Source organism: Grampus griseus, assembly GCF_964374135.1.
Source record: "Grampus griseus genome assembly, chromosome: 10".
NCBI classification, from domain to species: Eukaryota; Metazoa; Chordata; class Mammalia; order Artiodactyla; family Delphinidae; genus Grampus; species Grampus griseus.
The window spans coordinates 66,472,297-66,495,405 of record NC_139004.1 but is presented as its reverse complement, the minus strand read 5'-3'; the positions used below and the strand labels follow the sequence as shown (position 1 = coordinate 66,495,405).

General features: G+C 47.9%; 2 protein-coding genes across 5 annotated transcripts in view; one reads left to right on the top strand and one right to left on the bottom strand.

Annotated features, from left to right (window-relative positions):
- IFRD2 (interferon related developmental regulator 2) overlaps positions 1–18,683 on the top strand; it is a 33,748-nt gene extending 15,065 nt beyond the window's left edge. Inside the window, exons 2-12 of one of the 2 annotated variants that reach the window (XM_082662598.1) lie at positions 15,781–15,900; positions 15,986–16,070; positions 16,177–16,301; positions 16,388–16,545; positions 16,708–16,758; positions 16,964–17,022; positions 17,109–17,214; positions 17,554–17,691; positions 17,777–17,905; positions 17,985–18,080; positions 18,198–18,683. In XM_082662598.1, the coding sequence (XP_082518724.1) occupies positions 15,781–15,900; positions 15,986–16,070; positions 16,177–16,301; positions 16,388–16,545; positions 16,708–16,758; positions 16,964–17,022; positions 17,109–17,214; positions 17,554–17,691; positions 17,777–17,905; positions 17,985–18,080; positions 18,198–18,278 (1,148 nt within the window). In that variant the 3' untranslated portion in view covers positions 18,279–18,683. Of the gene's footprint in view, positions 1–15,780; positions 15,901–15,985; positions 16,071–16,176; positions 16,302–16,387; positions 16,546–16,707; positions 16,759–16,843; positions 17,023–17,108; positions 17,215–17,553; positions 17,692–17,776; positions 17,906–17,984; positions 18,081–18,197 lie in introns of both variants that reach the window. The other variant, XM_082662597.1, reaches the window with a different exon arrangement.
- Positions 18,684–18,834: 151 nt separating this feature from the next.
- On the bottom strand, positions 18,835–22,858 carry LSMEM2 (leucine rich single-pass membrane protein 2). 3 transcript variants are annotated; one of them, XM_082662600.1, is made up of 4 exons: positions 22,497–22,858; positions 19,739–19,965; positions 19,459–19,644; positions 18,835–19,345 (listed from the first exon to the last, which is right to left on the bottom strand). In XM_082662600.1, the coding sequence occupies exons 2-4, from the start codon at positions 19,938–19,940 to the stop codon at positions 19,212–19,214; spliced, it is 522 nt and encodes a 173-aa protein (XP_082518726.1). In that variant the 5' UTR covers positions 19,941–19,965; positions 22,497–22,858; the 3' UTR covers positions 18,835–19,211. The 3 variants fall into 3 exon arrangements, with proteins under 3 accessions (XP_082518726.1, XP_082518725.1, XP_082518727.1); XM_082662599.1 differs by having other exon boundaries at positions 19,739–19,955; XM_082662601.1 differs by having other exon boundaries at positions 19,739–19,840.
- Positions 22,859–23,109: the final 251 nt, after the last annotated feature.

Genomic DNA, 23,109 nt, shown 5'->3' with positions numbered 1-23,109 from the left:
AATGATGTTTGCTGTGGGTTTGTCGTATATGGCCTTTATTATGTTGAGGCAGGTTCCCTCTGTGCCCACTTTCTGGAGAGTTTTTATCATAAACTGGTGTTGAATTTTGTCAAAAGCTTTTTCTGCATCTATTGAGATGATTGTATGCTTTTTATTCTTCAGTTTGTTAATATGGTGTATCACATTGATTGATTTGCATATATTGAAGAATCCTTGCATCCCTGGGATAAATCCCACTTGATCATGGTATATGATCCTTTGAGTGTGTTGTTGGATTCTGTTTGCTAGTATTTTGTTGAGGATTTTTGCATCTATATTCATCTGTAATTTTCTTTTTTTGTAGTATCTTTGTCTGGTTTTGGTATCAGGGTGATGGTGGCCTCATAGAATGAGTTTGGGAGTGTTCCTTCCTCCGCAATTTTTTGGAAGAGTTTGAGAAGGATGGGTGTTAGCTCTTCTCTAAATGTTTGATAGAATTCGCCTGTGAAGCCATCTGGTCCTGGACTTTTGTTTGTTGGAAGACTTTTAATTATATTTTCCATTTCATTACTTGTGATAAGTGTGTTTATATTTCTAACTCTTCCTGGTTCAGTCTTGGAATATTGAACCTTCACAAGAATTTGTCCGTTTCTTCATGGTTGTCCATTTTATTGGCATATAGTTGTTTGTAGTAGTCTCTTGTAATTCTTTGTATTTCTGCGGTGTCAGTTGTGATGTCTCCCTTTTCATTTCTAATTTTTCTTGGTGAGTCTGGCTAAAGGTTTATCAATTTTGTTTATCTTCTGAAAGAACCAGCTTTTAGTTTTATTGATCTTTGCTATTGTTTTCTTCGTTTCTATTTCATTTATTTCTGCCCTGATCTTTTTTTTTTTTTACACCTTCATTGGAGTATAATTGCTTTACAATGGTGTGTTGGTTTCTGCTTTATAACAAAGTGAACCAGTTATACATATACATATCTTCCCATATCTCTTCTCTCTCCCGGCTCCCTCCCTCCCACCCTCCCTATCCCACCCCTCCAGGCGGTCACAAAGCACCGAGCTGACCTCCCTGTGCTATGCAGCTGCTTCCCACTAGCTATCTACCTTACGTTTGGTAGTGTATATATGTCCATGCCTCTCTCTCGCTTTGTCACAGCTTACCCTTCCCCCTCCCCATATCCTCAAGTCCATTCTCTAGTAGGTCTGTGTCTTTATTCCTGTCTTACCCGAAGGTTCTTCATGACATTTTTTTTTTCTTAAATTCCATATATATGTGTTAGCATACGGTATTTGTCTTTCTCTTTCTGACTTACTTCACTCTGTATGACAGACTCTAGATCCATCCACCTCATTACAAATAGCTCAATTTCGTTTCTTTTTATGGCTGAGTAATATTCCATTGTATATATGTGCCACATCATCTTTATCCATTCATCCAATGATAGACACTTAGGTTGCTTCCATCTCCTGGCTATTGTAAATAGAGCTGCAGTGAACATTTTGGTACATGACTCTTTTTGAATTATGGTTTTCTCAGGGTATATGCCTAGTAGTGGGATTGCTGGGTCATATGGTAGTTCTATTTGTAGTTTTTTAAGGAACCTCCATACCGTTCTCCATAGTGGCTGTACCAATTCACATTTCCACCAGCAGTGCAAGAGTGTTCCCTTTTCTCCACACCCTCTCCAGCATCTATTCTTTCTAGATTTTTTTGATGATGGCCGTTCTCACTGGTGTGAGATGATATCTCATTGTAGTTTTGATTTGCATTTCTCTAATGATTAATGATGTTGAGCATTCTTTCATGTGTTTGTTGGCAGTCTTCTTCTTCTTTGGAGAAATGTCTATTTAGGTCTTCTGCCCATTTTTGGATTGGGTTGTTTGTTTTTTTGTTATTGAGCTGTATAAGCTGCTTATAAATTTTGGAGATTAATCCTTTGTCAGTTGCTTCATTTGCAAATGTTTTCTCCCATTCTGAGGGTTGTCTTTTTGGTCTTGTTTATGGTTTCCTTTGCTCTGCAAAAGCTTTGAAGTTTCATTAGGTCCCATTTATTTTTGTTTTTATTTCCATTTCTCTAGGAGGTGGGTCAAAAAGGATCTTGCTGTGATTTATGTCATAGAGTGTTCTGCCTATGTTTTCCTCTAAGAGTTTGATAGTTTCTGGCCTTACATTTAGGTCTTTAATCCATTTTGAGCTTATTTTTGTGTATGGTGTTAGGGAGTGATCTAATCTCATACTTTTACATGTACCTGTCCAGTTTTCCCAGCACCACTTATTGAAGAGGCTGTCCTTTTTCCACTGTACATTCCTGCCTCTTTTATCAAAGATAAGGTGACCATATGTGCGTGGGTTTATCTCTGGGCTTTCTATCCTGTTCCATTGATGTATCTTTCTGTTTTTGTGCCAGTACCATACTGTCTTGATTACTGTAGCTTTGTGGTATAGTTTGAAGTCAGGGAGCCTGATTCCTCCAGCTCCGTTTTTCATTCTGAAGATGGCTTTGGCTATTCGGGGTCTTTTGTGTTTCCATACAAATTGTGAAATTTTTTGTTCTAGTTCTGTGAAAAATGCCAGTGGTAGTTTGATAGGGATTGCATTGAATCTGTAGATTGCTTTGGGTAGTAGAGTCATTTTCACAATGTTGATTCTTCCAATCCAAGAACATGGTATATCTCTCCATCTATTTGTATCATCTTTAATTTCTTTCATCAGTGTCTTATAATTTTCTCCATACAGATCTTTTGTCTCCTTAGGTAGGTTTATTCCTAGATATTTTATTCTTTTTGTTGCACTGGTAAATGGGAGTGTTTTCTTGATTTCACTTTAAGATTTTTCATCATTAGTGTATAGGAATGCCAGAGATTTCTGTGCATTGATTTTGTATCCTGCTACTTTACCAAATCCATTGATTAGCTCTAGTAGTTTTCTCGTAGCATCTTTAGGATTCTCTATGTATAGTATCATGTCATCTGCAAACAGTGACAGCTTTACTTCTTCTTTTCTTCCAATTTGGATTCCTTTTATTTCCTTCTCTTCTCTGATTGCTGTGGCTAAAACTTCCAAAACTATGTTGAATAATAGTGGTGAGAGTGGGCAACCTTGTCTTGTTCCTGATCTTAGTGGAAATGCTTTCAGTTTTTCACCATTGAGGACGATGTTGGCTGTGGGTTTGTCATATATGGCCTTTATTATGTTGAGGAAAGTTCCCTCTATGCCTACTTTCTGCAGGGTTTTTATCATAAATGGGTGTTGAATTTTGTTGAAAGCTTTCTCTGCATCTATTGAGATGATCATATGGTTTTTCTCCTTCAGTTTGTTAATATGGTTTATCACATTGATTGTTTTGCGTATATTGAAGAATCCTTGCATTCCTGGAATAAACCCCAGTTGATCATGATGTATGATCCTTTTAATGTGCTGTTGGATTCTGTTGCTAGTATTTTGTTGAGGATTTTTGCATCTATGTTCATCAGTGATATTGGCCTGTAGTTTTCTTTCTTTGTGACATCCTTGTCTGGTTTTGGTATCAAGGTGATGGTGGCCTCGTAGAATGAGTTTGGGAGTCTTCCTTCCTCTGCTATATTTTGGAAGAGTTTGAGAAGATAGGTGTTATCTTTTCTCTGAATATTTGATAGAATTCGCCTGTGAAGCCATCTGGTCCTGGGCTTTTGTGTTTTGGAAGATTTTTAATCACAGTTTCAATTTCAGTGCTTGTGATTGGTCTCTTCATATTTTCTATTTCTTCCTGATTCAGTCTTGGCAGGTTGTGCATTTCTAAGAATTTGTCCATTTCTTCCAGGTTGTCCATTTCATTGACATAGAGTTGCTTGTAGTAATCTCTCATGATCTTTTGCATTTCTGCAGTGTCAGTTGTTACTTCTCCTTTTTCATTTCTAATTCTGTTGATTTGAGTCTTCTCCCTTTTTTTCTTGATGAGTCTGGCTAATGGTTTATCAATTTTGTTTATCTTCTCAAAGAACCAGCTTTTAGTTTTATTGATCTTTGCTATCGTTTCCTTCATTTCTTTTTCATTTATTTCTGATCTGATTTTTATGTTTTCTTTCCTTCTGCTAACTTTGGGGTTTTTTTGTTCTTCTTTCTCTAATTGCTTTAGGTGCAAGGTTAGGTTGTTTATTCAAGATGTTTCCTGCTTCTTAAGGTAGGATTGTATTGCTATAAACTTCCCTCTTAGAACTGCTTTTGCTGCATCCCATAGGTTTTGGGTCGTCGTGTCTCCATTGTCATTTGTTTCTAGGTATTTTTTTATTTCCTGTTTGACTTCTTCAGTGATCACTTAGTTATTAAGTAGTGTATTGTTTAGCCTCCATGTGTTTGTATTTTTTACAGATCTTTTCCTGTAATTGATATCTAGTCTCATAGCGTTGTGGTCGGAAAAGATACTTGAAACAATTTCAATTTTCTTAAATTTACCAAGGCTTGACTTGTGACCCAAGATATGATCTGTCCTGGAGAATGTTCCATGAGCACTTGAGAAAAATGTGTATTCTGTCGTTTTTGGATGGAATGTCCTATAAATATCAATTAAGTCCATCTCTTTTAATGTATCATTTAAAGCTTGTGTTTCCTTATTTATTTTCATTTTGGATGATCTGTCCATTGGTGAAAGTGGGGTGTTAAAGTCCCCTACTATGAATGTGTTACTGTCGATTTCCCCTTTTATGGCTGTTAGTATTTGCCTTATGTATTGAGGTGCTCCTATGTTGGGTGCATAAATATTTACAATTGTTATATCTTCTTCTTGGATCGATCCCTTGATCATTATGTAGTGTCCTTCTTTGTCTCTTCTAATAGTCTTTGTTTTAAAGTCTGTTTTGTCTGATACAAGAATTGCTACTCCAGCTTTCTTTTGGTTTCCATTTGTATGGAGTATCTTTTTCCATCCCCTTACTTTCAGTCTGTATGTGTCTCTAGGTCTGAAATGGGTCTCTTGTAGACAGCAGATATATGGGTCTTGTTTTTGTATCCATTCAGCCAATCTGTGTCTTTTGGTGGGAGCATTTAGTCCATTTACATTTAAGGTAATTATCAATATGTATGTTCCTATTCCCATTTTCTTAATTGTTTTGGGTTCGTTATTGTAGGTCTTTACCTTCTCTTGTATTTCTTGCCTAGAGAAGTTCCTTTAGCATTTGTTGTAAAGCTGGTTTGGTGGTGCTGAACTCTCTCAGCTTTTGCTTGTCTGTAAAGGTTTTAATTTCTCCATCAAATCTGAATGAGATCCTTGCTGGGTAGAGTAATCTTGGTTGCAGGTTTTTCTCCTTCATCACTTTAAATATGTCGTGCCAGGCCCTTCTGGCTTGCAGAGTTTCTGTTGAAAGATCAGCTGTTAACCTCATGGGGATTCCCTTGTGTGTTATTTGTTGTTTTTCCCTTGCTGCTTTTAATATGTTTTCTTTGTATTTAATTTTTTTTTTTATTTTTTTTTTATTTTTATTTTTTTATAAATTTATTTATTTTATTTACTTATTTTGGGCTACATTGGGTCTTCGTTGCTGTGCGCGGGCTCTCTCCAGTTGTGGCGAGTGGGGGCCACTCTTCGCTGCAGTGCAGGCTTCTCATTGCGGTGGCCTCTCCCGTTGCGGAGCACGGGCCTTAGGGTGCATGGGCTTCAGTAGTAGCAGCACGCGGGCTCAGTAGTTGTGGCTCACAGACTCTAGAGCGCAGGCTCAGTAGTTGTGGCACACAAACTCAGTTGCTCTGCGGCATGTGGGATCCTCCGGGACCAGGGTTCGAACCCGTGCCCCCTGCATTGGCAGGCGGACTCCCAACCACCGCACCACCAGGGAAGCCCTGTATTTAATTTTTGACAGTTTGATTAATATGTGTCTTGGCGTATTTCTCCTTGGATTTATCCTGTATGGGACTCTCTGTGCTTCCTGGACTGATTAACTATTTCCTTTCCCATATTAGGGAAGTTTTCAACTATAATCTCTTCAAATATTTTCTCAGTCCCTTTCTTTTTCTCTTCTTCTTCCGGAACCCCTATAATTCGAATGTTGGTACGTTTAATGTTGTCCCAGAGGTCTCTGAGACTGTCCTCAGTTCTTTTCATTCTTTTTTCTTTATTCTGCTCTGCAGTGGTTATTTCCACTGTTTTATCTTCCAGGTCACTTATCCGTTCTTCTGCCTCAGTTATTCTGCTATTGATCCCATCTAGAGTGTTTTTAATTTCATTTATTGTGTCGTTCGTCGTTGTTTGTTTCATCTTTAGTTCTTCTAGGTCCTTGTTAAATGTTTCTTGCATTTTGTCTATTCTATTTCCCAGATTTTGGATCATCTTTACTATCATTATTCTGAATTCTTTTTCAGGTAGACTGCCTATTTCCTCTTCATTTGTTAGGTCTGGTGGGTTTTTATCTTGCTCCTTCATCTGCTGTGTGTTTTTCTGTCTTCTCATTTTGCTTATCTTACTGTGTTCTGGGTCTCCTCTTTGCAGGCTGCAGGTTCGTCGTTCCCGCTGTTCTTGGTGTCTGTCCCCAGTGGCTAAGGTTGGTTCAGTGGGTTGTGTAGGCTTCATGGTGGAGGGGACTAGTGCCTGTGTTCTGGTGGATGAGGCTGGATCTTGTCTTTCTGGTGGGGAGGTCCACGTCTGGTGGTGTGTTTTGGGGTGTCTGTGGACTTATTATGATTTTATGTAGCCTTTCTGCTAATGGGTGGGGTTGTGTTCCTGTCTTGCTAGTTATTTGGCATAGGGTATCCAGCACTGTAGCTTGCTGGTCGTTGAGTGAAGCTGGGTGCTGGTGTTGAGATGGAGATCTCTGGGAGATTTTCGCCGTTTGATATTATGTGGTGCTGGGAGGTCTCTTGTGCACCAGTGTCCTGAAGTTGGCTCTCCCACCTCAGAGGCACAGCACTGACTCCTGGCTGCAGCACCAAGAGCCTTTCATCCACATGGCTCAGAATAAAAGGGAGAAAAAGTAGAAAGAAGGAATTAGTAGAAAGAAAGAAAGAAAGAAAGAAAGAAAGAAGGAAAGAAAGAAAGAAAGAAGGAAGGAAGGAAAGGAGAGGGAGGGAGGAAGGAAGGAGGGAAGGAAGAAAAAAGATAATGTAAAATAAAGTAAGATAAAATATAATAAAGTTATTAAAATAAAAAATAATTATTAAGAAAAAAATTAAAACAAACGAACAAAAAACGGACGGATAGAACCGTAGGACAAATGGTGGTAGCAGAGCTATACAGACAAAATCTCACACAGAAGCATATACATACACACTCACAAAAAGACTAAAAGGGGAAAAAATCATAAATCGTGCTCTCAAAGTCCACCTCCTCAATTTGGAATGATTTGTTGCCTAAAGGAGGGAAGGAAGGAAAGAAAGAAGATAAAGTAAAATAAAATAAAGTTATTAAAATAAAAAATAATTATTGAGAAAAAAATTATTAAAAAAAAGGACGGATAGAACCCTAGGACAAATGGTGGAAGCAAAGCTGTACAGACAAAATCTCATACAGAAGCATACACATACACACAGAAAGAGAAAAAGGAGAAAAAATCATAAATCTTGCTCTCAGAGTCCACCTCCTCAATTTGGGATGATTTGTTGTCTATTCACGTATTCCACAGCTGCAGGGTACATCAAGTTGATTGTGGAGCTTTAATCCGCTGCTTCTGGGGCTTCTGGGAGAGATTTCCCTTTCTCTTCTTTGTTCTCACAGCTCCCAGGAGCTCAGCTTTGGATTTGGCCCCCGCCTCTGTGTGTCGCCGGAGGGCGTCTGTTCTTCGCTCAGACAGGACGGGGTTAAAGGAGCAGCTGCTTCAGGGGCTCTGGCTCACTCAGGCGGCGGGGAGGGAGGGGTAGGGAGCGCGGGGCAAGCCTGCGGTGTCAGAGACCGGCATGACTTTGCACCCGCCTGAGGCGTGCCGTGCGTTCTCCCGGGGAAGTTGTCCCTGGATCCCGGGACCCTGGCAGTGGCGGGCTGCACAGGCTTCCCGGAAGTGGGGTGTGGATAGTGACCTGTGCTCGCACACAGGCTTCTTGGTGGCAGCAGCAGCAGCCTTAGCGTCTCATGCCTGTCTCTGGGGGACGCGCTTTTAGCCGCGGCTCGCGCCCGTCTCTGGAATTCCTTTAAGCAGCCCTCTTAATCCCCTCTCCTCGCGCAACAGGAAACGAAGAGGGATGAATAAGTCTCTTGCCTCTTCGGCAGGTCTAGACTTTTCCCCATACTCCCTCCCGGCTAGCCGTGGTGCACTAACCTCCTGCAGGCTGTGTTCGTACCGCCAACCCCAGTTCTCTCCCTGTACTCCGGACTGAAGCCCGAGCCTCAGCTCCCAGCCGAGCCCGCCCCAGCGGGTGAGCAGACCAGCCTCTTGGGCTGGTGAGTGCTGGTTAGCAGCGATCCTCTGTGCGGGAATCTCTCTGCTTTTCCCTCTGCACCCCTGTTGCTGTGCTCTCCTCCGCGGTTCCGAAGCTTCCCCCCTCCGCCACCCGGAGTCTCCACCCGCGAAGGGGCTTCTAGTGTGTGGAAACCTTTCCTCCTTCACGACTCTCTCCCACTGGTGCAGGTCCCGTCCCTATCCTTTTGTCTCTGTTTATTCTTTTTTCTTTTGCCCTACCCAGATACGGGGGACTTTCTTGCCTTTTGGGAGGTCTGAGGTCTTCTGCCAGTGTTCAGTAGGTGTTATGTAGGAGTTGTTCCACGTGTAGATGTATTTCTGGTGTATCTGTGGGGAGGAAGTTGATCTCCACGACTTACTCTTCTGCCATCTTCCCTAATCCCCTGCCCTGATCTTTTATTTCTTTCCTTCTACTGACTTTGGGTTTTCTTTGTTCTTCTTTCTCTAGGTGTTTTAAGTGTAGGGTTAGATTGTTTATTTGAGATTTTTCTTATTTCTTGAGGTGAGATTGAATTGCTGTAAACTTCCCTCTTAGAACTGCTTTCAATGTGTCCCATAGGTTTTGGGTCGTCCTGTTTTCATTGTCATTTGTTTCTATGTATTTTTTTATTCTTCTTTGATTTCTTCAGTGATCTCTTGGTTATTTAGTAGCGCACTGTTTAGCCTGCATGTATTTGTGTTTTTTACAGTTTTTTTCTTGTAATTGATTTCCAATCTCATAGCATTGTCGTCAGAAATCTCTAGGTATTTTTTGAATTCCTCTTTGATTTCTTCAGTGATCCACTGGTTGTTTAGTAAAGTATTGTTTAACCTCCACATGTTTATGTTTTTTACAATTTTTTTCCTGTTATTTTTTTTCTTTAAATTTTTATTGGAGTATAGTTTACAGTGTTTGTTAGTTTCACATGTACAAAAAAGAGAATGTTATATATATATATTCTTTTTTGAATTCTTTTGTTATAAAGGTTATGAGAGAGTGTTGAGTAGAGTTCCCTGTGCTCTACAGTAGGTCCTTGTCGATTGTCTGTTTTATATACATTCTTGTGTACATGTTAATCCCAACCTACAAATTTATCCCTCCTTGCCCTCTATCGCCTTTGGTAACCATGAGTTTCTTTCCTTTTCTTTTCTTGTTTTTTTTGGCCATGCCGCGCAGCTTCTGGGATCTTAGTTCCGTGACCACGGATAGAACCCGGACCTTGACAGTAAAAGCTCAGAGCCCTGGGCTTCCCTGGTGGCGCAGTGGTTAAGCGTCCACCTGCTGATGCAGGGGACACGGGTTCGTGCCCCGGTCCGGGAAGATCCCACATGCTGCGGAGTGGCTAGGCCCGTGAGCAATGGCCGCTGAGCCTGCGCGTCCAGAGCCTGTGCTCTGCAACGGGAGAGGCCACAACAGTGAGAGGCCCGCGTACTGCAAAAAAAAAAAAAGCTCAGAGCCCTAACCACTGGACTCATGGGGAATTACCCATAAGTTTCTTTTCTAAATCTATGAGTCTGTTTTGTAAATTAGTTCATTTGTATCAATTTTTAGATTCCACACATAAGTGATATCATAAGATGTTTTTGGTTCTTTGACTTACTGTGATCATCTCTAGGTCCTTCTTGTTGCTGCAAATAGCATTATTTTGTCCTTTTTTGTGGCCAATATTACATTGTATATATGTACCACATCTTCTTTATCCATTCATTTATCGATGGACATTTTGGTTGCTTCCTTGTCCTGGTTATTGTATATACTGTTGCAGTGCACGTAGGGGTGCATGAGCCATTTGGAACTATGGTGTTTTTCTGGGTATTCGCCCAGAAGTGGGATTGCCGGATCATATGATTGCTCATTTTTCGTTTTTTGAGGAACTTCGCTGCTGCTCTCCATACTGGCTGTGCCCTTTTACATTCCCCCCAACAGTGTAGGAGGGTTCCTTTTTCTTCACGCCCTGTCCAGCATTTACTGTTTGTAGACTTTTTGAGGATGGCCATTCTGACTGGTGTGAGGTGATACCTCCTTGTAGTTTTGATTTGCATTTCTCTAATAATTAGCGATGCTGAGTATGTTTTTGTGTGCTTTTTTTTTTTTTTTTTTCTGAAACAGTGAGAGTAAAATGTACCTCTTTAAATCGGGTTTTGAAAGTCAGCCCTGTTTTGAATTGTTTTGATTACCTACTCCCAGACATTTCTCTAGGGCAGGTATCATTTATTTACAGCCCCACAGGCCTTGTGAATATTAAGTATCCAGAAGCACTGGTTTTAGAGTTGTTGTTACTCTTTTTTTTTTTTTTTTTTTTTTTTTTAGCGGTATGCGGGCCTCACTGTTGTGGCCCCTCCCGTTGCAGAGCGGCCATGGCTCACGGGCCCAGCCGCTCTGCGGCATGTGGGATCTTCCCAGACCGGGGCACGAACCCTTGTGCCCTGCATCGGCAGGCGGACTCTCAGCCACTGCGCCACCAGGGAAGCCCTGTTGCTACTCTTAACTGCCACATGGTGGCAGGGTTATGCATGCCCAACTTTGGGTCTTAGGGCAACCAGGGCCTTAGTTAAAGACAGTCCTGTTCCTGGGTTGTAACTGAGAGTAGAATGTGCCAGAAGAAACACCCAAGGGCTTGTGTCTCCTTACTTCTTCCCTCTTACCCTTCACCCTCCAGACAAATCGCAACCCCTGTAAAACCACGATGCTGAGGGTATTGAGCATACTTTGGTGGGGGACTCTATGGAAGGAGGATGGAGGTGGGAACTCCACCACCAGGAGATGTGCAGCCCAGGTGACTTCTTTTCTATTTTAAAAAAATTTTTAATTTTATTTATTTGTTTTTGGCTGTGTCGGGTCTTCGTTGCTGTGCGCAGGCTTTCTCTAGTTGCGGTGAGCGGGGGCTGTTCTTCGTTGCAGTGTGTGGGCTTCTCATTGTGGTGGCTTCTCTCGTGGTAGAGCACAGGCTCTAGGCGCACGGGCTTAGTTGCTCCGCGGCATGTGGGATCTTCCCAGATCAGGGATCGAACCCGTGTCCCCTGCACTAGCAGGCGGATTCTCAACCACTGCGCCACCAGGGAAGCCCCCAGGTGACTTTTCAAAGCTCTTCTAGCCCAGAGGGTCCACCATCCTTTGGGTGCACTATATTTGGTTTAGCTGTAGGAGGGCCCCCCTTGATCTGGAGATTTTGTCTCATCCAGAAGGGACCAGGCACTCCAGGTCCAAGAGGGCTCATCTGCTGGCACATCCTCCCCAGCTCGCTCAGGCCCACAGCGGTCCTGCCTTTGGACCCAACCTGCTTAAGCTCCATGGATGTGACTCCAGCCTAGGTCCCTGAGGCCTGAGGGGAATAGAGTAGGGATTTCTTTCTCTCTTTCTTTCTTCCTTCTCTTTTTCTTTCCTTTTCTTTCTTAATTGAATTTTTCTTTTATTTTGGCATATAGTTGATTTACCATATTGTGTTTGTTTTAGGTGTACAGCAATGTCATTCTGTTGCACATTTACATATATCTGCTCTTTTTCAGATTTTTTTTTAATATTTATTTATTTGGCTGCACCGGGTCTTAGTTGTGGCATGCAGGATCTAGTTCCCTGACTAGGGATCGAACCCCGGCCCTCCTGTGTTGGGAGCGTGGAGTCTTAACTTCTGGACCACCAGGAAAGTTCCTTTTATCAGATACAGGGTCTGAGTAGAGTTCCCTGTGCTCTACAGCAGGTCCTTGTTGATTATCCATTTTATATATATTAATGTGTAAATGTTAATCCCAGCCCCCTAATTTTTCCCACCCCTCTTCCCATATCCCCCCCGGCCCCCCAAGTAATTGTGCCTTCCCTCTCTGGTGGACCTAGGCTGCTGCTGCGTTTTTTTTGTTTTTTTGTTTGTTTTTTTTTTTGGCTACGTTGGGTCTTCGTTGCTATGTGCAGGCTTTCTCTAGTTGCAGCGAGCGGGAGCTACTCTTTGTTGTGGTGCGCAGGCTTTTCATTGCGGTGGCTTCTCTTGTTGCAGAGCACAGGCTCTAAGTGTGTGGGCTTCAGTGGCACGCGGGCTCAGTAGTTGTGGCGCATGGGCTTAGTTGCTCTGTGGCATGTGGGATCTTCCTGGACCAGGGCTCAAACCTGTGTCCCCTGCATTGGCAGGAGGATTCTTAACCACTGCGCCACCAGGGAAGTCCGGACCTAGGCTACTTAGGAGTACACCCTCATTTACCACAGTCCAGCCTCTTCAAGTGTCTCCACACAGCCAACCCTGGTCTGACTTCTGGAGCCTGATATTCAGCACCCCGCCCCCACCAACAGAGGAGCGTCTCAGGCTCTGGTGCTGCACAGGGTGGAGGTGCCTACCTTACGTGCAGATTACTCTCCTTTTGCCATTGCACACACGTTGCTGCACTGTCTTCTTAGGGTCTGGACCTTCCCCTTTGTCTAGGCTAAGGTCCCTGTCAGTGATCAGGCTTCCCAGGGTGCTGGAATATGTTTACCTTCACTGCTCCTTCCCTGGGACACTAGGTTCCTAGTGTCTAGATTCTTTCCCCACCCCGCCTTTTTTTTTTTTTTTTTTTTTTAAGCCGAGTCTCACTGCTTCGGAATCTTAGTTCTTTGACCAGGGATGGAATCTGTGACCCCCTCTCAGAGGAAACGTGGAGTCCTAACCACTGGACCGCCAGGGAATTCCCTTTCTTTTTCCTTTTGTCCTTCCCGGTTACATGGTTTTCTTGCCCTTTTGGAAGTCTGAGGTGTTCCTCCGGCATTCAGTAGGTGTGTGTGAATCATTCCACTTGTAGGTGTATTTTTAATGTCTTTGTAGGAGAGGGTGAGCTCCCCGTCCTACTCCTCTGCCATCTTAATCCTGTCTTGAAAAGTGAGTTTTAGACAGTAGATACTGACCTCAATTAGCAAAACTAAAATTTAATATTAAACCATAATTTTTTGTAGGCGTGAAAAAAATTTTTTTTCTTTAAAATAACCATTTTTACCAAATATAGCCAAATTAATTGGGTACAAGTTAGTGGGCTACAGTTTTATAATCAAAGGGAGAGTGGGGAGGGGGAGAAGACCACCTGCTTCCTCATCCTTGAGTAGACATCAGGCTTCCATCATCAGCTCCTCCTCCATGTGAGGAGTTTTTTTGTCATTACATGGTCAAAGCAGGACTGTCATGGTGCAATGGAAATGAGCAAAAAGGCAGTAATGTATAATAAAATACGATAATTCATTTCAAGTTTTAGTATAATGTCAACCTTTGCTTATATTTTTGTTTTTAGTGCATGCAGAGGAGTGTGTCCTGGGAATCATTAATTTATGGAGCTCACCGGGCAGGATATGGGTCACATTCCACCATTTTTGTGTTGTTTTGGAGCATGTCTCATGCTTCTGTTGCATGGGTTTGTGGTTAAGCAAACCTGCTTTCTTGAGTGATCATTAACTTACAGGGGTCTCCCATACTTTTTTCTTATAATCCCTTACTGGGATTAACTATTTAATTACTTGCTTTGTCCTTTTACTCTGTCCCTATCAGTGACACTGGGTTATGGTGAAGTAAAGTGTAATGTTTACTGTAAGGCGCCAATAAAAGGCGAAGCCGTGGCTGGTGCTCAGAAACCCTGAACTCCCTGAAGGGTTTCTGTAAAGCACTTTTTTTTTTCTTTTTGGCTGCATTGGGTCTTCGTTACTGCGCGCTGGCTTTCTCTAGTTGCGGCGAGCGGGGGCTTCTCATTGTGGTGGCTTCTCTTGTTGTAGAGCACGGGCTCTAGGGTGCATGGCCTTCAGTAGTTGTGGTGCACGGGATTAGGTGCTCCGCGGCATGTGGGATCTTCCCTGACCAGGGCTCGAACCCGTGTCCCCTGCATTGGCAGGTGGATTCTTAACCACTGCGCCACCAGGGAAGTCCCTATAAAGCATTTTTAAAGGCGAGGTGAGGGAGAGGGGTCCCAGCAAATGTGATCAGCTCGTGCACAATTCTCTGACTAGTCGATGCTGAGGTAACAGGGCAGTGTCATGGTGTTAACGTTATCAACCCTTAGGCGCCAGTAGGTGTAGGGGCTATGTGCTCATGGTCATCACGTAGTTAACTTCTTCCATTTGGTGGTGGTTTTGGCACCTTTAAAACAACTCAGGAAATGTGCATCTGATACTATTATCTAGGAACTTAAGAGATGAACTACAACAGAGGATATGGTGGAGGGGTCTGTCCCAGGAAGACCCCATAGGGTCCTGCTTGGTTACAAGGGGACATTGAAGAAAGTAGCAATACTCCAGAAGGCCTAGTGCTGGGGGACAAGTTCACGGAGTGGTGTCAGTCCCAGACAGGAACCAAGGAAGCCTCAGGGGAGGGGCTTCTGGGTGAGTCTTGAGAAGGTGAAGAGGAGAGCACTATTTAGTGGCAACACGCTGGGCGAGGGCCTGATATCTGGAGGGACCATGGCATGGTGAAACAAATGAGGGAAGGCTGGGCTGCTTTGGTCAGCTAGGGTAGTGAGAGAGGAGTGAGCAGTGTGTAATGGACTTTGTCCGGCAGGCACAGGGAGTATGTACGTAGTTCCTGGAAGTAGGGCCAGCCTGGTGACCAGAACCTGCCTGGGGCTCCTGCTGCAGCAGCTGCCCTTACACATAAGTGTTCCAGCTCTGCTGACCCTCACAGCCCCCTGTGTTCACCTGTTTTCAAGGGCTCATGAAGTCAGGGGCCACTCAGCTTTCTGTACTTCCCAGGGTCAGGAGGAGCCTGTGTGTCCATCCACCCAGGGCTGAAGGCCTGGAGTGGACCAAGTGGGGCTCAGGAGACAGTATGCTTGAGGCCTGGTGCACTCACCTACATCCACTAGGAGCTGGGCCTCTGCCCCCAGTGCTGATGGGTGACCTGATGAGCTTGTTGGCCCACGGAAGAGCGTAACTAGTCACTTGTCTAGTCATTGTCTTCACTTAACCTTGCCCAGAAGAGGTGCTTCTCATCTCTTTTGCAACGGAGAAACTGAGGCTTTGAAGAGTAGGCACCTGACCTGGTTACACCCCTGTTAAGATGTAGAGCTGGGATTTGAACCCCGGTTCTGTCAGACTTCCCTGACCCTTGCCCTGGCCATTTTGGGGAGTAATCTGGGCTGGTGGTTGAGCTCCCCCAGGAGCGCCTGGATATGCCCCACTGCAGGCTGAGCCACAGGCCTAGGTAGGACCTGTGCAGCCCCTTCCACCTCTGCCCACCTCTAAGTCTCCTTCTTAAAGCAAGCTCTAGTCTCAGGGAGGATCTGCTCACCAAGCCTGCCAGGATATCCTAGGTTGGGCCTGGCGTGTGACTCTCCCCAGCAGATAGACTTCTTTCCCTTTCTCTTGCTTCCTGGTTCAGAGTCCCCGGCACCAGCCTCTGTGCCTCCCACTTCGGCCTTGAGAAGGGCAGCATTCTGTCTTGTGGGGTCATGAGGCCGGGTGAGGTAACCCCAGCCATCGCTCATCAATGAAGGCAGACCATGTGCCCCATTCCACCCTCCCCAGGTACCCGGAGCAGTACCCAAGCTGACTCAGGTTCCAGTGAGGATGAGGCAGCCAGTGAGGCCCGCAGCACCACCAGTGAATGTCCCAGCCTCCTTAGCACCGCAGCAGAGGAAAGCTTTGGTGAGAGTGGGTGGGAATATGGCAGGGACTCAGTGGGGCTCCGTGGGCTAGGGCAAGAAGCGGGGATGACGAGCTGGCCTTGCAGGGGGGGATGCCGTGGATGAGCAGGGTCAGCAGGAAGACCTTGAGGAGAAGTTGAAGGAATATGTGGACTGCCTCACAGACAAGAGGTACCCCTGATTTCCAACCAATCCCTTCCCCTGTGTCCCTGCTTAGCCCATGCCAAATGTGACCCAGGTAGGACTGGCCCACAAAACCCCTTTCTTCCTCCCCCAGTGCCAAGACCCGGCAGGGTGCTCTTGAGAGCCTGCGTCTGGCCCTAGCAGCGCACCTACTCCCCGACTTCTTGCTGGAGCGCTGCCTCACACTGGCTGATGCCTTGGAAAAGTGCCTCAAGAAAGGTTGGGCCTGGGGGCGCACCTGGGGGGCCTGAACTGGCTGGGTACTGGCCCTTGCTGCATTGACTGACTGGAAGGCATCCCTGCAGGGAAGGGCGAGGAACAGGCCCTTGCCGCTGCTGTGCTAGGCCTGCTGTGCATTCAGCTGGGTCCTGGACCCAAGGGTGAGGAGTTATTCCACAGCCTGCAGCCCCTGCTGGTCTCTGTGCTCAGTGACAGCACAGCTAGCCCTGCTGCCCGGCTCCACGTGAGTGTTCCTTGCCCTGTGACACCCTTCCTTCACCTAATCCCTAAGCAGAGACACGGGTTCCACCTGCCTCTAGGCTCCCCTGCTCCAAGGGTGAGCCCCGTGGCTGGGAACCCAGGCTCACCCTCTGACCACGGCCTGGCTTTGCCCTCCTCCCAGCAGTGCGCTTCTGCTCTTGGCCTGGGCTGCTACGTGGCTGCCACCGATGTACAGGTAAGTGGCCTTCAGGCACAGGCGGTAGAGCACATAGGCCCTAGCTCTGCCCCTGAGCCACTCCCCTGCCTCCTTGTGCCCCTAGGACCTGGTCTCCTGCCTCACCTGCTTGGAAGGCATTTTCAGCCGGTCCTGTGGTGTGGGTGGCTCCACAGCCCCAGTGGTCCCTGTCAGCCTTCAGGGCTTGCTCTGTGCTGCCCTGCAGGCCTGGGCCTTGCTACTCACCATCTGCCCCAGCGCCCATATCAGCCGCATCCTGGACAGGTAGGGGTGACTGCCCACTGGGAGTGGGAGGGGAAGGGTGAAAGGCCCCCAGCCCACACACATGGCTCAGCCTGCCCCTTCCCCAGGCAGCTGCCCCGGCTGCCCCAGCTCTTGTCCAGTGAAAGTGTGAACCTGCGGATGGCTGCCGGCGAGACCATCGCATTGCTCTTTGAGCTCACCCGGGACCTTGAGGTGTGAGAGAGGGCGGGGGGTGGGGGGGGGGGCGCAGGGGAGGGTGCCTGCTGATACCACCTGCCCGTCTCAGGCTGGGTGCAGGAGATGCCACAGAAAACAAGGTAGCCTTAGGTCATTATGGAGGGGAAGTAGCCCCAACACAGACTCAGAGGCCAAGTGCTCTGATGGGGCCCCTTAGCGGAGGTGTCCAGCGCAGGCAGAGGCCAAGAAGGGATGCAGAGGAGGGTCAGGCAGAGAAGAAAATGACCTTCTTGGTGAAAGGAAGGGTTTGGGTGACCCCACTGCGTTAAAAGCCAACAGAGCTCAGGCTTCTGCTCCTGCGTCCTCCCACTGCAGGAGGACTTTGTTTACAAGGACATGGAGGCCCTCTGCAGCGCGCTGCGCACTCTGGCCACTGACAGCAACAAGTATCGGGCCAAGGCTGACCGCCGGCGCCAACGCTCTACCTTCCGGGCCGTGCTGCACTCTGTTGAGGTACGTGTGAGAAGGGATGCGTCCTAGTGAGGGTGCACCCCTAGGCATAGCCGCCAAGCCCAGTCACAGCCCCTCTACCCTGCAGGGCGGCGAGTGTGAGGAGGAGACAGTCCGCTTCGGGCTCGAGGTGCTCTATGTGGACAGCTGGGCTCGGCGCCGGGTCTATGCTGCCTTCAAGGACGCGCTGGGTTCCGGCATGCACCACCACCTCCAGGTGGGGAGGCGGACGGGGAAGGGGTACCCCACTTAGCTGTTTCAGACTGGCCTGAGCTCACTGCCTTCTTTGCCCCCAGAACAACGAGCTACTCCGTGACATCTTTGGTCTGGGCCCTGTGCTGGTGCTGGATGCCACTGCCCTGAAGGCCTGCAAAATCTCACGTTTTGAGAAGGTTTGCCCCTTTGTCTTCTCTCCATTCCTGTGGCCTGGAGCTCTGCAGGGGCTGGAGGAGAAGCCCTGGGCTGCCTCCTCCCAGCTCACTAGACCCTCACTCTTTGTCCCACCCCAGCACCTGTACAACGCTGCTGCCTTCAAAGCCAGGACCAAGGCGCGCAGCCGCGTGCGGGACAAGCGGGCAGACATCCTGTGAGGCAGGACCAGCCGAAGAGGAGACTGTCCACATCCTTGCCTGTATTTTTAACAGAAGACAGTGCAACACCTGGTCCCTGCCAGGCATTGTCGCTTTATTTTTTTAATGACAAAACCAAAAACAGACATGGGGGCGGGTGGCTGGAGGCCAGGCCACTCGGGACCTTCACGCTTTGCCCCTGTGCCGGCCCTGTGGCCACTTCCTGCCCTGTCTCAGGGCTGCAGGCAGAAGAGGGCTGTCCCTTTCTCAGGCCTTGCTCCCCTGGGATGACCCACTTTCGGGGGGGAGGTGATAGTATCTGGACAACTGCCACTACAACGTGGGGCGGTGAGGCTACCTGGAGTGGATTTATATGCTGAGTTTTAAAGATTTTAGAGATAATTAAATAATGTGCAGTCTTCTGTGGCCCTGGCTTCTGGGTGTTTCTGCCTGCCCTCCCTATCCACCAACCCAGGCTTGGGCCCAGCTGGGCCTCCCTATCTCCATCTCACCTTTGCTCTCCAAAATAATCTCTCCCCAGGGGCCCTCCTCCCCCTACTCAGAGCCCAGCCTGTCTTTTGAGAGCAGAGGCTGGACCCCCACAGGGAGGCCCAGCAGAGTTTGGGTGACCAGGGTAGGCAGCTATTTTTAGACTCCTGAACCTGCTATCTGGAGGACACCAGAGGGTGCTGACAGGCCCCAAGAGGAGCCAGGAGGCTGGTGTCGCTTCCTCTGACCTTGGGCCACACCAAGTGGGGCTCTGGCACCAGAAGGCTTGGCTAGGCCTAGCTTGAGAAGGCAAGAAAGGCAGACAGCTGCGGGGTCAGATCAGGCTCTTATACAAAAACCTCACTAAGGAAGTAGTGTGGAGCAGTAGTGGGAGAGGGGAAAGCTACCAGCGGCCACATTATTCCCCCCTGCACATACCCCCAGGCCCCAGGTCCAAGTGGCATCTCAACTGGGTGCTCGGGCCTCACTCGAGTTGAGCCTCCGCAGCTGGCTGAGGCTGGCGAGCCGGAGTTTGAGCAGCATTTCCTCCTGCGTTTGCAGCGTGTGTGCCAGAACGCGTAGGGATTCGCTCTGCAGCACTAAGACGGGGGGGGGGGATTATCAGACCACATGCAACCCCACAACACCCGACCCTCCCAGCCCTTCACTGCCTCGGTCTCTCCATTCCACTGGCTTCCTGCGCCCTCCTCACCACTCAGGTAGACGGCCAGGACAGCCAACGCCAGGCAGGTGAGCACGAGCAGTGCAAGCAGCAGCAGGAAGCTGCCGCGGCTGTGCACGGGGCTGCAGCCGGTCTGGGTGCACATCGGTGGACGCAGGATGCCCAGCAGCTCATCCCATGGCTGTGCCTCCTCGGCCAGGTAGGGCCACAGTGAACCTGCAGGGCAAACGGGGGATCAGGAGGGCGGCAGGTGCGCCTGCTTTCCTCCCTTCTCCCAGTCCATGGGTCCCACCCCCCTGCACCCTTTCACCTCCACTGTGTAGATCGCTGATGGACTCCACCCGGTGTAGGCGAACCTCCTGCACATGATTAGGAGCCAGTGGTGCCCTGCTCCTTGTCGGTGCCACGGTGTCTGCAGGGGCAGCGTGGGGCTGATTCAGCCAGCAGGTCATGCCCTCCCTTCTAGATGGCGTCGAGCGGCAGCAGGGGCTCAGAAGAGGTAGCAGGGGCATTTGGCTCCTGATCCCCTAAAACCAACTCAGGAGTGACCCGTGATTTGGAAGCAAGACAATGTGAAAACTGCGTACACCTGTTTCACCCACAGTAGCAGAAGGTGCTGCTTGACTTACATTTGTTTCCTTCCAAGCACCTCAGGGACTTTCAGGCATTCCTCTCTGCTTGCTCGTTTCTAGAGAATTTATCAGCCTTGGAGAACTCAACCCACAGCCCATGAAGTTCATTCCTGCTTCTGCTATCAGTTTTCCCTGCAGACCCTGTGCCTGGGGCCTTCTCCCGGTCCCCAGCAGAAGCAGCCCTATTCTAGCCAGCTTTTTGCCTTTTGCTCCTGGCCTCAGCTCTGCCTCCTTTTACATACTAAGTGTGATTCTGCTGTGAACCCTGCTGTTCTCACTCAACATCATGAGTGGAGACCCGTCTTTGTTAGCAGACTGTTCCACTTGCCTTTGAGGTCTCCCCTCAGGTATCTCTTCGAGGCTGCCTGGGCATTTAGGTTGTTTCCAATCCCCTTCCTAAATTAATAACCCCTGGAAAAGGACACGCGTCATTGAGTATAAAGGCTTTCCCCCAATTTCCCAATAGTTATTAAGGATGGATTCCCAGAAGTAGAATTACTGGGTCAAACAGCAGGGACTTTTTCTTTTAACCTATCATCACATTGTCCTCTGGAGTAGTTGTCCACAGCCTCCAAAAGAGTACAATATCGCCACCAACAGGCATCTCCATAGAAAAAAATTTATGTACATAAGTGTGCACATATATACTTGCTAAGTTGGGAGATGAGAAAAGGCCTCTCTTGACCAATTTTGTTGGGGGTCTTTGCTTGGGGAGCCTCACCAATATCTGTGTGGCTTCCTAGTTCACAGCCTCTGCCCATTTAGTCACTGGGGCTGTGTACCATTCTTGTGATTTTACTTACTTATTTTTGGACCCAGTGAAGTATTTATTTTGTGATTTCTAAAAATTATATTTTCTTCTGGTGGTGCTTTCCACCCCTCCCCTTAAAATCTTGGCCCCTTTGGGACTTCCCTGGTGGTCCAGTGGCTAAGACTCTGCACTTCCAATGCAGGGGGCCCGGGTTCGATCCCTGGTCAGGGAACTATATCCCGCATGCCGCAACTAAGACCCGATGCAGCCAAATTAAAAAAAAAAAAAAAAAATCTTGGCCCCTTAAGATCTCCAGATGCCTAGCTGGAAGCTAGATAACAAATTCAGGGGCATTGGCGGGATACCTCCTGGTAGACTTAAGGGTGATTGGGCTCTCTGGGTCTAACACTTTCAGAATAGTACCTTAACCTTCATGATTTGCTTGAAACTGACCTTTGACATGCTCAAAAATGTGTAAAACAAAAACCAGTGCTGTCTGTCGTTATGTCTGGGTGGTGGTGGATTGGGGTTCGCATTAAATTCTCTGCACTTGGCTGTGTTTTTCCCTTTTAAATTGATCTTGAGTTCTTTCTGTTCCAGGAAGAACACATAGTAAGTGCCATCCTTAAAACCTCAAAAAGGGACTTCCCTGGTGGCTTAGTGGTTAAGAATCCGCTTGCCAACGCAGGGGACACGAGTTCAAGCCCTAGTCTGGGAAGATCCCACATGCCGCGGAGCAGCTAAGCCCATGCGCCACAACTACTGAGCCTGCGCTCTAAAGCCTGTGAGCCACAACTACTGAAGCCCGGGCGCTTACAGCCCGTGCTCCGCAACAAGAGAAGCCACCGCAATGAGAAGCCCGTGCTCCGCAACGAAGAGTAGCCCGCACTCGCCGCAACTAGAGAAAGCCCACGCACAGCAACGAAGAGCCAACGCAGCCAAAAATAAATAAATAAATATTCAAAAAAAAAAAAGACCTCAAAAGGAAGCAAACACTCCCACACCCAGGGCCAGGCCCCTCCCATTCAGTATAAAATGTCAAAACTGTGATGGGGGGAGTTGACCAGTTGGGCCAAGCTGGAGCCTTGGTGCAGCTGGTCCTGCATCCTGGCCAGCACTGTACCTAAAGCTTACCAGGTCCCTGCTCTGGCGCCTCTGAGCCTCCATACATCTTGCATGCTGTGAGTCAATTAGGAAAGTGGCCACCAAAGTCTTTAACTAGAAGTCAGTCTGGCCAGGCCAAGAGACCCCAACCTTTAGCCAGCTGGGGCCACACAGGCCCACACTGGAGGCAAGAAACCTATCCACTCCCAGTCCCTGGGTCATGTGCCCAAATGCTTTGCAAAACCACTGCCTGCCCCCACTCCCAGTGCCCTCCCTGAAGGAAGAGCTTAACTGGCCAGCCTGCCCAGCCCACACCCACTTGGGCACAGCCTGTAGTTGACCCTCCCCTGCCCCCAACCCCTCCCTGGTGTCCTTAGCAGGGGGTACAGGTATGAGGTGAGGAGGCATTCGGGGCATGGTAGGCCCTTCCTTCACACATAGGGGGCCAGTACTTTTACTTGACCTAGGACACGGTGACTGATGACTACTCAAGTGAGGTCAGTAGGAAAGGGGCCAGGTTTCTCCATGGTCCACAGGGTCACAGCATTGGGGCCTTACCCTCCCTCACAGTCATTTCCTACCTTCTTGGGCCTCCTCCGGCATGGTGGGTGTTGGGCAGGCAGGGGGTCGATGAGAGTGCCTAGTACCAGGACCAGATAGACGCAGCAGTGGCTCCTCTGAGAGCCTGGGGAAGGCCTGGCTGCCTCCCAACCTGGGCTGAAAATAGGCGTGAGCTCAGCACACTGGGCTATATTTAGAGGGGGCACCTCCCAGCCATGGGAAGGAGCAGAGTGACCCACATGGACCAGCCTAGACGATCTACCTGGTGATGGAGCCCAGGCAACAGCACACCTCCAGTAGTGCGGTACCCTGGGAACCCTGCTACTCATGTCTGCAGGGCCTTGGTGTCTTCATCCAGACAAGCCTCCTCAGGCTCACCTCCAGTGATGTCCCACATGGCAAGCCCATGCAAGGGAGCCCTGTGCATCTCCACCCCTCCACCCCCTGAAGACTCCTACCCACAGCGGGTTCATCTAGCAAATGTGGGACAAGCACCCACCACTGATCTGCTGGCATCACGAATTAGGAGTGATGGACAACTGGAGCCCAGTGCCCTGAGGGCTCTGAGAGTCCCCAAAGGGGACAGAGACACCCCCAATACCTGCAGGTACCCATGCTGGTCAGTGAAGGAAC

Bases quoted from the DNA above. Each gene is read 5' to 3' on its own strand.
- LSMEM2 (XM_082662599.1), bottom strand. From the start codon at position 22,805: ATGAGTAGCAGGGTTCCCAGGGTACCGCACTACTGGAGGTGTGCTGTT. The intron at 19,956-22,496 runs GTAGGAAATGAC...AGTTGGTTTTAG, and splicing joins GCCGGAGGAGGCCCAAGAAG to GGGATCAGGAGCCAAATGCC. The intron at 19,346-19,458 runs GTGAGGAGGGCG...CCCCCGTCTTAG, and splicing joins CCTGGCCGTCTACCTGAGTG to TGCTGCAGAGCGAATCCCTA.